The 13,322-nt window shown below is 38.9% G+C and overlaps 1 protein-coding gene across 3 annotated transcripts in view; it reads right to left on the minus strand.

Moving 5' to 3' along the window:
* Positions 1 to 13,322, minus strand: part of LOC109040889 (BOS complex subunit NOMO1) — a 213,725-nt gene that overhangs the window by 126,167 nt on the left and 74,236 nt on the right. For all 3 annotated transcript variants that reach the window (XM_072297222.1, XM_072297223.1, XM_072297224.1), the window contains one exon: positions 4,648 to 4,807. In XM_072297222.1, the coding sequence (XP_072153323.1) occupies positions 4,648 to 4,807 (160 nt within the window). The remainder of the gene's footprint in view (positions 1 to 4,647; positions 4,808 to 13,322) is intronic.

The following is a 13,322-nucleotide window of genomic DNA, read 5'->3' on the forward strand; positions in this document are numbered from 1 at the left end:
AAAATATTGTCACCTTTATCAAAATATTTTCATGACAATATTGTAATTAAAATATTTTCAAAATATTTTGAAAATGTTTTTAAAACATTTTAAGGGAATATTTTGAAAATGTTTACAAAAAATATTTTTAAAATAATTCAAAAATATTGCCTGTAAACATGCATGTTAAAAATATTCCTTAAGAAAGTTTTGAAAATATTTTAAAAATATTTTTTGAAAATATTTTTAAGTTCTCAAGTTAGTATGTGGTGTAATTTACACCGGTGTAAATTTAGTGTAAGTACCTATTACGTGATATCGAAAAAAAAAAATCAGACAAAAAAAATATGAAAAAAAAATAACACGAAAAAAAATAAATAATAGGCAAAAGAAAGAAGCCTGAGAAAAACGGCGTTAATCAAATCTATGATGAAAGTTGAGCCGCGCACTGACGCAATGCATACTATAACAGCCTTAACAGGCGTGATTTCAACTTCACCCACCATCAGCTCCCTGTGGCTCAGTGGAAGAGTGCTCCCCTATGACAGTCGCGGGTCGGGTTCAAGCCCACTCAAGGGCGTCCGGTATTTTATGCTGCTAAACGTCGTAGGACATTAGGTAAGTATGGGTTCGAATTATTCTAATTTCCCCGGAAAATTTAGGGGTTGAAATTTAAAGGTCGTCAATATTGAAATTTCTTTGCAAAAAAAAAAAATTGCAACTTTTTTACGATGAGGGGGTCAGATGTTGTAAAATAATTGCAATTTTCTTGCAAGAAAGTTGAAATCGTCTGGAAATTCTATTTCATTTAAATTGCAATTTTTTCGTTGCAAAATGCTACTTGGGACGTTCAGCCTCGATCAGATATGATGGTACTCAATGGGCCTGTTGCAAACATCTGCTAGAGCAAAACTAAGAGTTGTTTCTTATAGATAATGCCTCAAAAATCACGATGAGCGCAAAGGCAAAGTCTGAAATGCACTCATAACTTCACAGTCTGCGTAAGAAATGCGGTTTTTTGAGCTTCCCGCTTCAAAAACGATACTACGGCATAGGTGAACATTTTGTTAGAGGAGTCGTTCCATCGTCGGCAATATTCATCATGGCTGACGCCAATCCGCCAAGACACGTGTAACGGGACGAGATAACACCTGATCAGGATTAGACCAGATAACAATCGGCGTGTTTACGTTCATATTTTCCTCGCCCGCCTTGATTGACCTTGAACTCTCCTCGAATTACGCGCGGAACTGCGGATGCGTCGGCCATGATGAATATTGCCGACGATGGAACGACTCCTCTAACAGAATGTTCACCTGTGCCGTAGTATCGTTTTGGGATTGGGAAACTCAAAAAAACGCAAATTTCTTACGCAGATTGTGAAGTTATGAGTACATTTCAGACTTTGCCGATGCGCATCGGCATTTTTGAGGCATTATCTATAGGAAACAACTCTTATTTTTGCTAGAGCAAAAGTTTGCAACAGGCTTATAACCAAAACATATCATTACACAATATGAAATTAACACAAGAGATCTGAAAATTCAGAGCCACAAGATATCACACATACACACACAAAATACCCTAACAACTTACGCACATGGCATTGACGACCTGAAACATACACATGAAACGCACATAAAATATTAAAAATTCAATCGAGTCTGCTCTACCTAACAAGACTCATTGACTCAAAGACTCAATGTGTACTCAAATTCAAAAGGGGATTGTGGGAAAAATAACCCAAGCTCTGCTACCATTTGGCCTAGACACTCTCTCTAAAAGCACGGGAAGCGTGAGAATACCAAAAGAGAGAGAGAGAGAGAGAGAGAGGGAGAGAGGGAGGGAGGGAGGGAGAGAGAGAGAGAGAGAGAGAGAGAGAGAGAGAGAGAGAGAGAGAGAGAGAGAGAAAGGCCACTAAAATAAATCTCTAATAATCAGGGCAGGTAGGTGAGCGCACGATAATGATTCTATAGTAACAATGATACAATATATATTCAGTCTTATAAATCACAGCAATCACAGAAAACACATGGCCATATCGGTTCAGGTACGAAATAAAACTAGACAGAAATAAAGGGGAGGTTAGCAGATAGACGATCTGTTTTGTCGCTGCGTTATCAGGAAGTGATAACGCAAAAACAACACAAATAGCCTAACTGGAGTTTCTATACTTTAGAAGAGTTACATATTGGACTAAAAGAGGGCCGCAAAATTAGTGAGAAGGTCGGCCGGGAACTCAACGGCCATTAAAACAAACGCTCATAGCCTCTAGGGCATCAATAAAGATAAATTCAAATTCGCTGGGTGGAGAGCAGAGCCAAACAAACAAAAGAACTCGAAAAAGCCAGGAACCTAAGGGTATGGCGATTAAAGGTGTCACTACCTAGCAAGAAATTCCAGAGGGAATTAAATACAAATAAAACGGTCTCACAGAATAATCAGCATCGCTGGACAGAGAAAGTGACACATGAAAACTTGCAGGTGGTGACGGTCCGGGTTCTACAAAAGGCTCTGAACGATCAGCAACAAATCTCTTAGATCAGCACATGCTAGAAAAAGTCTGGGCTTCCAAGCTGTAACTACAGTTTCCAAGTGGAAACTTGAACCCAACTTTTCAGTTGGGAGGAACGGTGGTGAATTCAGCCAGGCTGCTCAACGAGACAGACAGATTGGTTTGGATAAACTCAGTTTCTTCTAAGCTGCTTCAAGTCTCCATTGCCAGGAAAAGGATATCAAAACTTGGAGAAAAACAAAACACCCAGCGAAAGGGAAAAATGCGAATGGAGGTCACTCGGTTAGTAAACCGGCCGGCACGGCCGACGGGATGAACCGACGTCACTTCGCACCTGCGCGTTTGAGGGGAGCAGCCCGAGTTGCCCGAAAAAACCGCTAGATCGCGCGACAATGCTCTCTCGGAGCGCTTGTCTGGCGTTGTCGCCAAGTTGGACGGAAGAAACGTGCTAGGCGATTTTCGCAGTGGCACACTTAATTTTGGCACTTACTGCCCTCTTCGCTAACACGGCACAGCTCAGCCCCCTCCTTTCTAGATCGTTACGTATTCTATCAACGGCCCATCACTTTGACAAAAATTAATTACCGCATCTGTAGGTACTTTGAAAAGCAGTATCGTGATCTATTAACTCAAAGGCTCCAATGAATCATCATTTTCAGAAGAGGCTGAAATCTCAGGGAAGGTACTTAATATATTAAGGAGAATAGGGGTATAATGGGTATCATTAAAACTGGAGGTAACCAGAAAACAGTGGTAACAGTGACAAGGAGCGTATTGAGAATTGGCAAGAAGGAAACCAAAAACACAAAAGATGATCAAGTGATGGAGGTGTAAGGTTTTATTCCTCCGCGCACTTCATTGTAAAAGAAAACTTTAAATTTCTATGCTCGCAATGAAAATATTGTTTCATATGTATGAATCTAAATGTCGGGAGAAAGAAGAAACACAAACCAAAACAAGAAATGTTGTTTTTCCTTGGCTCTATCAAATTTTTCCCAAGGAATATTGGTGAGACTTTTCTTCCCAATAAATTAAGACCAATAATTCCGGAACCGCAGTCAGGGTAGAGAGGAGGGTTCTACCATCAAAAGCATAAGCAACACTGTGAAGATGATTTGACGGAGTGAAAGCAAATGTGAATACGTAGAGCACTTTTCACAAACTCTTGAAAAATTCGTCAAGAAGTAATAATTAGAATAACCCTTTTGGTATATCTTTTAAATGAAAAGTGTTTCAAGATACTTACATAACAGATTTTTGAAAAAGAAGCCTCGTGTGTGAAGCATTATTATGTTTTTTTCTTTTAATTTCTTTGAGAAGATTAAGTCGTAAAAACTTACAGTAAATTCAAATGTTTCAATTTCTTTACTGATGTTATTTCAATTATTGATATTATATTTTAAACCTGCGCACTAAAGGGGGCTTTATAAAAACTACTTTTAAACAATTTTTCTTGAAATTGTCTGTTTAAAATTTATGAGTTTCCGAGTTCTTTAAACAGTTGGCACTGATTTGATGTCGATGCGAAGATCATTTGAGAAGAAGAAGAGGAGGAGGAAGAAGAAGAAGAAGGAGAAAAAGAGATGGATTGTAATGATAATTAGAAAAGATAACGCAATAGGGATGGAAGCGCCGCGCAGCAAGGTAGCGGTAGTCTGATTTACGCGGCAAATTCAAAAATGTATATTTTGAAAGAACTTGCCAGGGCCGGCTAGTTGACTCAAAACACTGGATTCCATTAGCGAACATTGGGGAGTGCTACCGACCGCATGGATTTCTATATCATTGCCAGGTAATGGTATTTAACTCAGGATCTAATTATCACTCCCGGATTGATCCCTCAAATGTCAAGACTTAAACCGCATTGCTGGCCCATCGCATCCATCTACCTGGGTTGTGATTGCAGAACAAAAAAAAGGGGAATCCCATTCAGATTTGAAGCCAGTGTCCGCGATGAATCAATTCGGCCTCCCGACACTTGACGTAATGCGTGCCTTCATGAGCTATCGAAGAAAATCATATGCAGTCTCAGGCTGAACAGAGTTGTATGGATATTTGAGGAATACTGATGAAGTTACTTGTTTTAACTAGAGAATAACTTTCAAACCACTCGATTGTTAGAAGTCATAAAATATGGAAGAAACTTGCCAAACCTTTTTAGATGATAGCAAAACAAAGCTCACATCTCCCATTTCCTCGCCATCGCTTATAACTCTCCCAGAAACTTGGTATCCAGCAAGTTTAAAAGAGTCTTGGAGCGTGATTGCATCATTTTTTACAGTAAGCTGCAATGAGTCTTTACTTAAGAACCACCTGTAAAAGAACGACGTTACTAAATCATGGTACGTTAGGTATAAAATGGAAAAGAGATGTGTAAAACAATTTGCAAATGGAATCTATTCAAAGAAATGTTTGAACTTCAGATGATTTTTCAAGTGAATAAGATGTCTACTCTGAGCTGCAAAAAACACATCTAAGTGCATACTGATCCACTTGGACACCTAAAGTTTGATTAAAATCGGACGGAGTTTATCAGAAAGGAACTAGCCCACATTTCCGAAAAAATTGAGTTAAGAATGTTTTTGAGTTCCACTAGCCGAATAATTTCTTCTGCCAAAAATTGAAAGTCGAATAACAGAAATTAATTTATGAAAAGAGAGGTTAAACCTTATTTTATGCATTGAGCCTTCAGCAGGAATAAAATCTCAAACCTCTTTGTCTCAGCTCCAACTTAATGTGAGTTGGTTCCTTTCTGATGAACTCAGTCCAATTGAGAGGGCTTTGTTGAAACATAAAATAATGACCATTATCCTGACAAAAGGAAGTTAAGTAATTGATTTGTTAGACCAAAAACACTGCAAAATTATTAACATTGCATTTTGAAAAATTTGGGTTTTTTAAAAAATCTAACGTCAAATTCGTTTTTCTCGTTCAAAAATACCCCCAAATACCGAGTTTCAAACAAATCCATGAGCAAATAGCAGAGATGCCAATTTTCGGCCATTTGAACTTTAACCGGACGCCATTTTGAAACGGCTTAAGATAATGACTTCGAGTTTGCGCGAAAAAATATCTTTTTTTATGCTCTTTCGAACGAGATATCACAAAGGGGGTCTTCCGATTTGAAAAAAAAAAGTTGGGGTCCACTACCCCCCAAAGGGGGGCCAAAAAGTAGCTCCCTTGGACCTAGGAACATCCTCCAAGTTTCAAATCTCCATCTCAATTAGGTAAAAAGTTAGATGGGGGAAGGGGACTTTTCTAACACTCTGTATCTATATGTATACAATTTTTTCTTCTTGGCACGCATCCTAAATGGCGATTTTCAATATCCGATGCTGGAACTACGGCACTAATGTTTGAAGTTTGTTTTTGTTCCTTTGTTGTGACAATTCCATGTTAATTTTAAAGTTCAAGAAACTAGGGATTAAGACAGTAAGCAGCTCCAAAGTGCAAAGAAGAAGGCAGAAGCGTCATCTTCAAAGGAAATGGTAAGCCTTTTTTTTTAACTTTGAATCGCAACGCAATGTAAAAGTTTTTATGAAAACCAAACAAGCGCAAACAGAGAAAATCAATAGCGTCATCAATAGAAATAAGACTGCAGCCTGATTATTGAAATGTTTTGTTTGTCGGATCGACATAGATGACATAGGTTAAAAGGCGGAGCGTGATTGGTCGGCTATGTCTTATCGCTGCTTTGTCGTACCTTTGTCAGGTGGAATGATCGACAAGCTAACGGCACCTCTTAAGTTTCCGACAGTATGTCGATCATTCCACCTGACAAAGGCACGATAAAGCAGCGATATAAGACATAGCCAACCAATCACGCTCCGCGATTTAACCTATGTCATCTATGTCGATCCGACAAACAAGAAATTTCAATAATCGCCCCACAGCTTCCGAAAATAGATTTCGGTCATTCTTTGCAAAAAGGTTTGATTGGATACTAAAGGACTACGTGCAAAACGGGCCATTTGGGGCTCGGGGAGGATACCTTTGAGACTTGCCCTATTCATTCACCTAACAATACTCCATCTTTTCCCAAAGTTTCAAGCCCCCCAAAAATTTTGAGGAGACGCGGCGGGGGGTCAAAGTTAAAAACCGCCAAAATTTTCGCGAATTTAATACTCGAAAACCAAGAAGTTTTGGAAAACGCGGTTTAAACGAGCGTAAATAGCGTGACGAGAGCTTTCAGAAAATGTATAACATCATAAGTTTTTGTCAACTTCAGCTCGAGTTATCGTCTCTGAAGCACCGGAACACTCAAAAAAGACCCCTTATTTTTTCACGTTTGGACCGATTTAAAAAAAAACCATTTTTTTATTTTGATGAAAAACTGATATGTTGTTCCTGACTCTCTGTAGCCCCTCTAGCTCTTTACCGCATGTTGAGGAAATGTTTTGATCGCGAGTTATAAAAGCGGAAAGGAGCGAAGGTCGGGAAAATCGGCTATTTTAAACGGCGCGCGGCGACGGATCAGGAGACATGTGGCAACAATGCGAGGTCGGCAGAGGAGTGTGATTCGCCGAACTGAGTGGGAGGGGACGTTTTCCCTCCGATCAACGCCGCGCGCGCAGTTTAAAATAGCCGATTTTCCCGACCTTCGCTCCTTTCCGCTCTTATAACTCGCGACCAAAACATTTCCCCAGCATGCGGTAAAGAGCTAGAGGGGCTACAGAGAGTCAGGAACAACATATCAGTTTTTTATCATGTAAATAAAAAAATGGCTTTCTTTTAAATCGGTCCAAACGTGAAAAAATAAGGGGTCTTTTTTGAGCGTTCCGGCGCTTCGGAGGCGATAACTCGAGCTGAAGTTGACAAAACCCTATGATGTTATACATTTTCTGAAAGCTGTCGTCACGCTGAATACGCTCGTTTAAATCGCGTTCTCCAAAATTTCTTGGTTTTCGAGTAATAAATACGCGAAAATTTTGCCGGTTTTTAACTTTGACCCCACGCCGCGTCTCCCCAAAATTTTTGAGGGGCTTGAAACTTTGGGAAAAGATGGGGCATTGTTAGGTGAATGAATAGGGCAAGTCTCAAAGGTATCGGCCCCGAGCCCCAAATGGCCCGTTTTGCACGTAGTCCTTTAAGCGATGTTGAACTCCCAGAGAAAGTCCTAAGTGTACTATCACTTGGTAGAAAATTTTGCGTTCCCTATTATGAAAAAACGAGGAAGGACGAGTTTACCATGGAAACTTTTGCTCGTATAGAAGCAAAGGTCAAAGGAGGGGTATCGATAGGGGCCTTTTTTCTCCTAGCATCTGGCAGGCGCATGGCTAGCTCCAGGCATCATGGGCCCTCCTAGAATCTGGAAATTTATGCGGGTTTTCCAAGTTGACTCAATGTAGTTTACGGAAACAATCATGATTTAACCTATAGGCCACTGGATACGTGTTAAACGGTTGCCTAAACATAGGTCTACAGGCGTATTTTAGCGAAAATTCGTGTTTTTCTATCACTCCGAGGCTTTTTTGACACCGAGCGCATCGTCTGCCTAAAACGAGCTTTTGGTATATTATTAAGGAAGCTTTAGGACACATTGTAACCCTGGTTTGGTTTTAGTTAGATGATACGCTCATAGTAAAATAAAACTTTTTCGAAAGTCGACGTTTAGGACACATTCGCAAAAATCTTAGGGAATTACGTCCTTAGGTTTTTTTTGGCTACAATTAAAGAAAATCTCCTTGTAAGGGTTTAACAAGGCTTGATAACTACCCTCGATAATATACGTAGCGTGCATACAGTTGGAAAAACATGTTCCCTAAGATTTTTGCAGATGTTGTTTAAACGTCAGCTTTCGAAAAAGTTTTTTTTTGACTATGAGCGCATCATCTAACTAAAACCAAACCAGGGTTAAAATGTGTCCTAAAGCTTCCTTAATAATATATCAAAGCTCGTTTTAGTTAGACGATACGCTCGGTGTCAAAAAAGCCTCGGAGGTATAGAAAAACACGAATTTTCGCTAAAATACGCCTGCAGACCTATGTTTAGGCAACCGTTTAACACGTATCCGATGGTCTATGGGCTAAATCATGATTATTTCCGTAAAGCACATAAAGTCAACTCGGGAAACTCGCATAAATTTCCAGATTTAAGTTGATGTTATGCTAATAGTGAAAATATGCCTCCACTACTCCAAAATCCGTTATGTTCATAGCTGTTTGGAATATTCAATTTTTTCTGGACATAATTGAAGAAAATCTCCTTGTAAGAGTCTAACACGCCTTAATAACTGCCCTCGATAATATACGTAGCGTGCATACAGTTCGAGAGACTTGTTTCCCTAAGATTTTTGCGGATGTCCCTTAAACGTCGATTTTTGTACAAAGTTTTTTTTAACTATGAGCGCGTCATCTAACTAAAACCAAACCAGGGTTAAAATACGTCCTGAAGCCTCTTTAATTACATATCAATAGCTCGTTTTAGTTGGACGATGCGCTCGGTGTCAAAAAAGCCTCGGAGTGATAGAAAAACAAGAATTTTCGCTAAAATACGCCTGCAGACCTATGTTTAGGCAACCGTTTAACTTGTATCCGGTGGCCTATGGGCTAAATCATGATTATTTCCGTAGACTACATTGAGTCAACTTGGAAAACCCGCATAAATTTCTAGATTATAGGAGGGGGCCAAAAAAGGCCCTTTTCGATACCCCTCCTTTAAGGAGGGGAAAATGCCAAAAAAGCCCGCAACATTGTTGGATCATTTTTATCTAAATTCAATAAAGGATGCACGTTCATCCGAGATAGTAAGTTAAGTCGTGATCAAAAGGAGTTCTTTAAGATGTTTTATGATCAAATGATCAAAACAAAAAATTTCCTCAAAGAGAATTAAAACTTGTTGGTCCTAAGCGCTGATAAATCAAATAAACTGTAATAATGGATGATATTGTTTTTAAGAACAAAATGTCACAACTATTATCTGATACCAAAATTTATAGGAAAATAGGCAAATGTCTAACTTTTGCACTGCAAAACAAAAACAATGCGTTGGTAAAAAAGTGGTTTGAGGAAAAATTGAGAAGCAAAGCCACGTCACAAAATTTAACTATTGTGAACGAAATTCCATGCCGAATTTATGGGTTGATTAAAACTCATAAAGAGGGGATATCGCTTCGACCAATTGTAAGAACCTTAAAAAGTCCGTTTTATAATATGTCTAACAAGGGGAGGCTACCGATTGTCCACCTCAGATCGGGTTCAAATTTGGCAGAGAGGTAGAATAGGTTAATATAAGAACCCGTATTTTTTTTTAGGTGCCAATGCCCAGCCGTTTTTGAGTTATGAATTTTTGAAGTTGCCGTTTTTTCGTGTCAGCGACGCGCTCAATTTGAGCCTACTGTGCGCGCACCTTTTAATGCGATCCGAATGTCGGAGCTGATATGTGAGACAGTTGTCCAAGCGGTAGCGCGCTCGCCTGTGGTGCTACAGGTTCGGAGTTCGATTCTTGATCCATACACTTAAATTTTAAAATTGATTATTTTGTTTTTTAATCGCTTCATTACAAGAAATTGTAAGTCACCTTGTAGACGTTGTGATGCTAATTATGTTTTTTTCCTTTATTGTCAAACACTCATTAAAAAAAAAAAAAATATAAAATATACATAAAAAATAATTAGAATCATAACGTCTACAAGGTGACTTACAATTTCTTGCGATGAAGCGATTAAAAAACAAAATAATCAATTTTAAAAATTAAGTGTTCGGATCAAGAATCGAACTCCGAACCTGCAGCACCACAGGCGAGCGCGCTACCGCTTGGACAACTGTCTCACATATCAGCCCCGACATTCGGATCGCATTAAAAGGTGCGCGCACAGTAGGCTCAAATTGAGCGCGTCGCTGACACGAAAAAACGGCAACTTCAAAAATTCATAACTCAAAAACGGCTGGGCATTGGCACCTAAAAAAAAATACGGGTTCTTATATTAACCTATTCTACCTCTCTGCCAAATTTGAACCCGATCTGAGGTGGACAATCGGTAGCCTCCCCTTGTAAGTATTTTTGAAATATTCTGGAGAAAGTTGTACGGAAAAGTGGGAATACTGTCAAGAATACTTATGAATTCATAGATTTTCTCAAAACCCGATCAGTACCTGATGACTTTGTTTTAGCTTCATCAGACGTAGTGTTTATGTACACAAATACTTTGATAAAACTAGCCCTTGATGTTATTAAAGAAAAATGGCTGACAATAGCTCCCCATACAACGTTGCCAGAGGCTTAATTTTTAGCTGGCATTAAAGTATGTTTAGAGCCAACAGTATTTACTTTCGGCAATGAATGCTTAAAGCAGATAAACGGCTTGGCAATGGGGTCACAAGTAAGCGCCAATGTTGCCAACTTGATGATGGAATACTTTAAGGAAAAATTATTTTAAGTGTTCAAACATTCGATTTACAGTGATGTTGATTTTTATTCATTTTCTTATAGAAGTACCTAACAAGACAATTTGGCTCACTAACAAGGGGAGTCTACGAAGTGACATCCTGGGATTGGGTTCATTTTGCTTGTACATGAAGAAGAGACAAATCTAAGGTTGACATATTTTTTTTAAGCCGCCACCTCCCAACCGTTCTCGAGATATCGATTTTTAAAGTTACGATTTTTGCACGTTTCCGCGCGGAGTTCCGGCGAGTCAACTGAGCGCCGCACACTGTGGTATTTGACCGAAAAACCTGGCCAAAACCTTAATTTTAAATTTTTTTTTGTGGAAAACCAATGTGATATTTGAAATCTACACTGTTTTTTACCCTGGTAGACATGTATGTACCATTTTTCGAGTGGCTCAATTTCCCGCGAAGAGACCACAAAGTTACCTATTTCTCAGCGATTATTTTTTTGATATGTTTCGGCGCGCTACTCGTCGATCAGTTTACTTCAACTGTACGATCATAGGAAGGAAGTTCGGCGATATGCAACACATTCTTAGGGGTATATTCTACACAACTAACCACAGTATTTTCGAAAGGAGGGGAATCGATAAGGGCCTTTTTTGGCCCCCCCTTGGAATCTGGAAATTTATGCGGGGTTTCCAAGTTGACTCAATGTATTTTACGGAAATAATCATGATTTAGCCCATAGTCCACTGGATACGTGTTAAACGGTTGCCTAAACATAGGTCTGCAGGCGTATTTTAGCGAAAATTTCTGTTTTTCTGTCACTCCGAGGCTTTCATGACACTGAGCGCATCGTCTAACTAAAACGAGCTTTTGATATGTTATTAAGGAGGCTTTAGGACACATTTTAACCCTGGTTTGGTTTCAGTTAGATGATGCGCTCATAGTAAAAAAAACTTTTTATAAAAATCGACGTTTAAGGAATGTCCGCAAAAATCCTAGGGAATTACGTTGTTAGGTGTTTTTTTTTTGCTACAATTAAAGGAAATCTCCTTGTAAGGGTTTAACAAGGCTTGATAACTGCCCTTGATGATGTACGTAGTGTGCATAATGTTCGAGAGACGGGTTTTCCTAAGATTTTTGCGGATGTTTCTTATACGTCGATTTTTATAAAAAGTTTTTTTTAACTATGAGCGCATCCTCTAACTAAAACCAAACCAGGGTTAAAATGTGTCCTAAAGCTAAAATTTTCGCTAAAATACGCCTGCAGACCTATGTTTAGGCAACCGTTTAACACGTTTCCAGTGGCCTATGGGCTAAATCATGATTATTTCCGTAAAATACATTGAGTCAACTTGGAAACCCTGCATAAATTTCCAGATTCCAAGGGGGGGCCTAAAAAGGCCCTTACCGATACCCCTCCTTTCTTTTTTTAGTGATTTTCACAGGAGATTGAAAAGTGATGTAAAAGTAAACGTTTTTCTCGAAATTCAGAGGCCGATATCTTTTTTCTCTCAGCTGTTCTCGAGCAGTTTGAGGCGGGATGTTATAGTCCGAAGTGGGTATTTTCAGGATTCAGGGGTGACAGACTGAGGAAAACTGAGGAAATTGAAATTTTTGACTTTAAAGATGGACTTTTGAGGGATTTTCACAAACATGAATGGGAAAAATTATGTCAATACTAACGACTGAAATTGTATTTTTCCAACAGTTCTGACCCATTTAATACCAATTGGGTGATATTTGGTCACGCAACCTGTTTCTTTGGCCCCTACGCCCTCGAAAGAGGGATAAAAAAAATAATTTGAAAGCAGATGGGAGGGTCACTTTAAAGTCTTGCAAAAGTGTTTAATCCGTTATCTAACAATCTCCTCGTGCATTATTCTTGAGTATAGACATATTTATGCCATGATTTACTTTGACAGACAAATTTGAGTCCATGCGGCCCCGGGGATGGGGCTTTAAAAGTGGCCCTCTGGCACCATGAAAATACGCTGTGAGGCACATTTAAAGCTTCGTAAAAGTGAGATTTGTGGTTTTCTTACAAATTTTGTAGTAAAGTGCCTCACTTTAAGATGTGGACCATAGGTTAGGAAGGAACCCATCAAAATGAATCATTTTCACAGGTGCTTTCTGTCCTTACAATGGTTCTTATTATGATAAAATTCATTTTCATCTTATAATTTATCCTCAAATCATCATATGGAGGTCCCGGCACTTTCATACCAGCACTAATTTTGATTCAAAACTGTCAAAAATCTAATATCTAGAATGATTCATATTAATTTTTTTGAGGAATGTACAATTACTCCTCAATGTGAGAGATCGGCTGTTTCGTCAAAAATTTTGAAGTGACTTACGCTGTTTTAAAAAAACCATCAATGAGGTAATAGAAAGTCCTTATTTCGAAAAGTAGACCATAGGGGAAGGAGAAACACGTCTAAATGCACCGCTTTAGTTAGATACTTTGCGTCCTTTTAAAGGCTTTTTGG

The sequence above is a fragment of the Bemisia tabaci genome, chromosome 2, assembly GCF_918797505.1.
Source record: "Bemisia tabaci chromosome 2, PGI_BMITA_v3".
In the NCBI taxonomy this organism is placed as follows: domain Eukaryota; kingdom Metazoa; phylum Arthropoda; class Insecta; order Hemiptera; family Aleyrodidae; genus Bemisia; species Bemisia tabaci.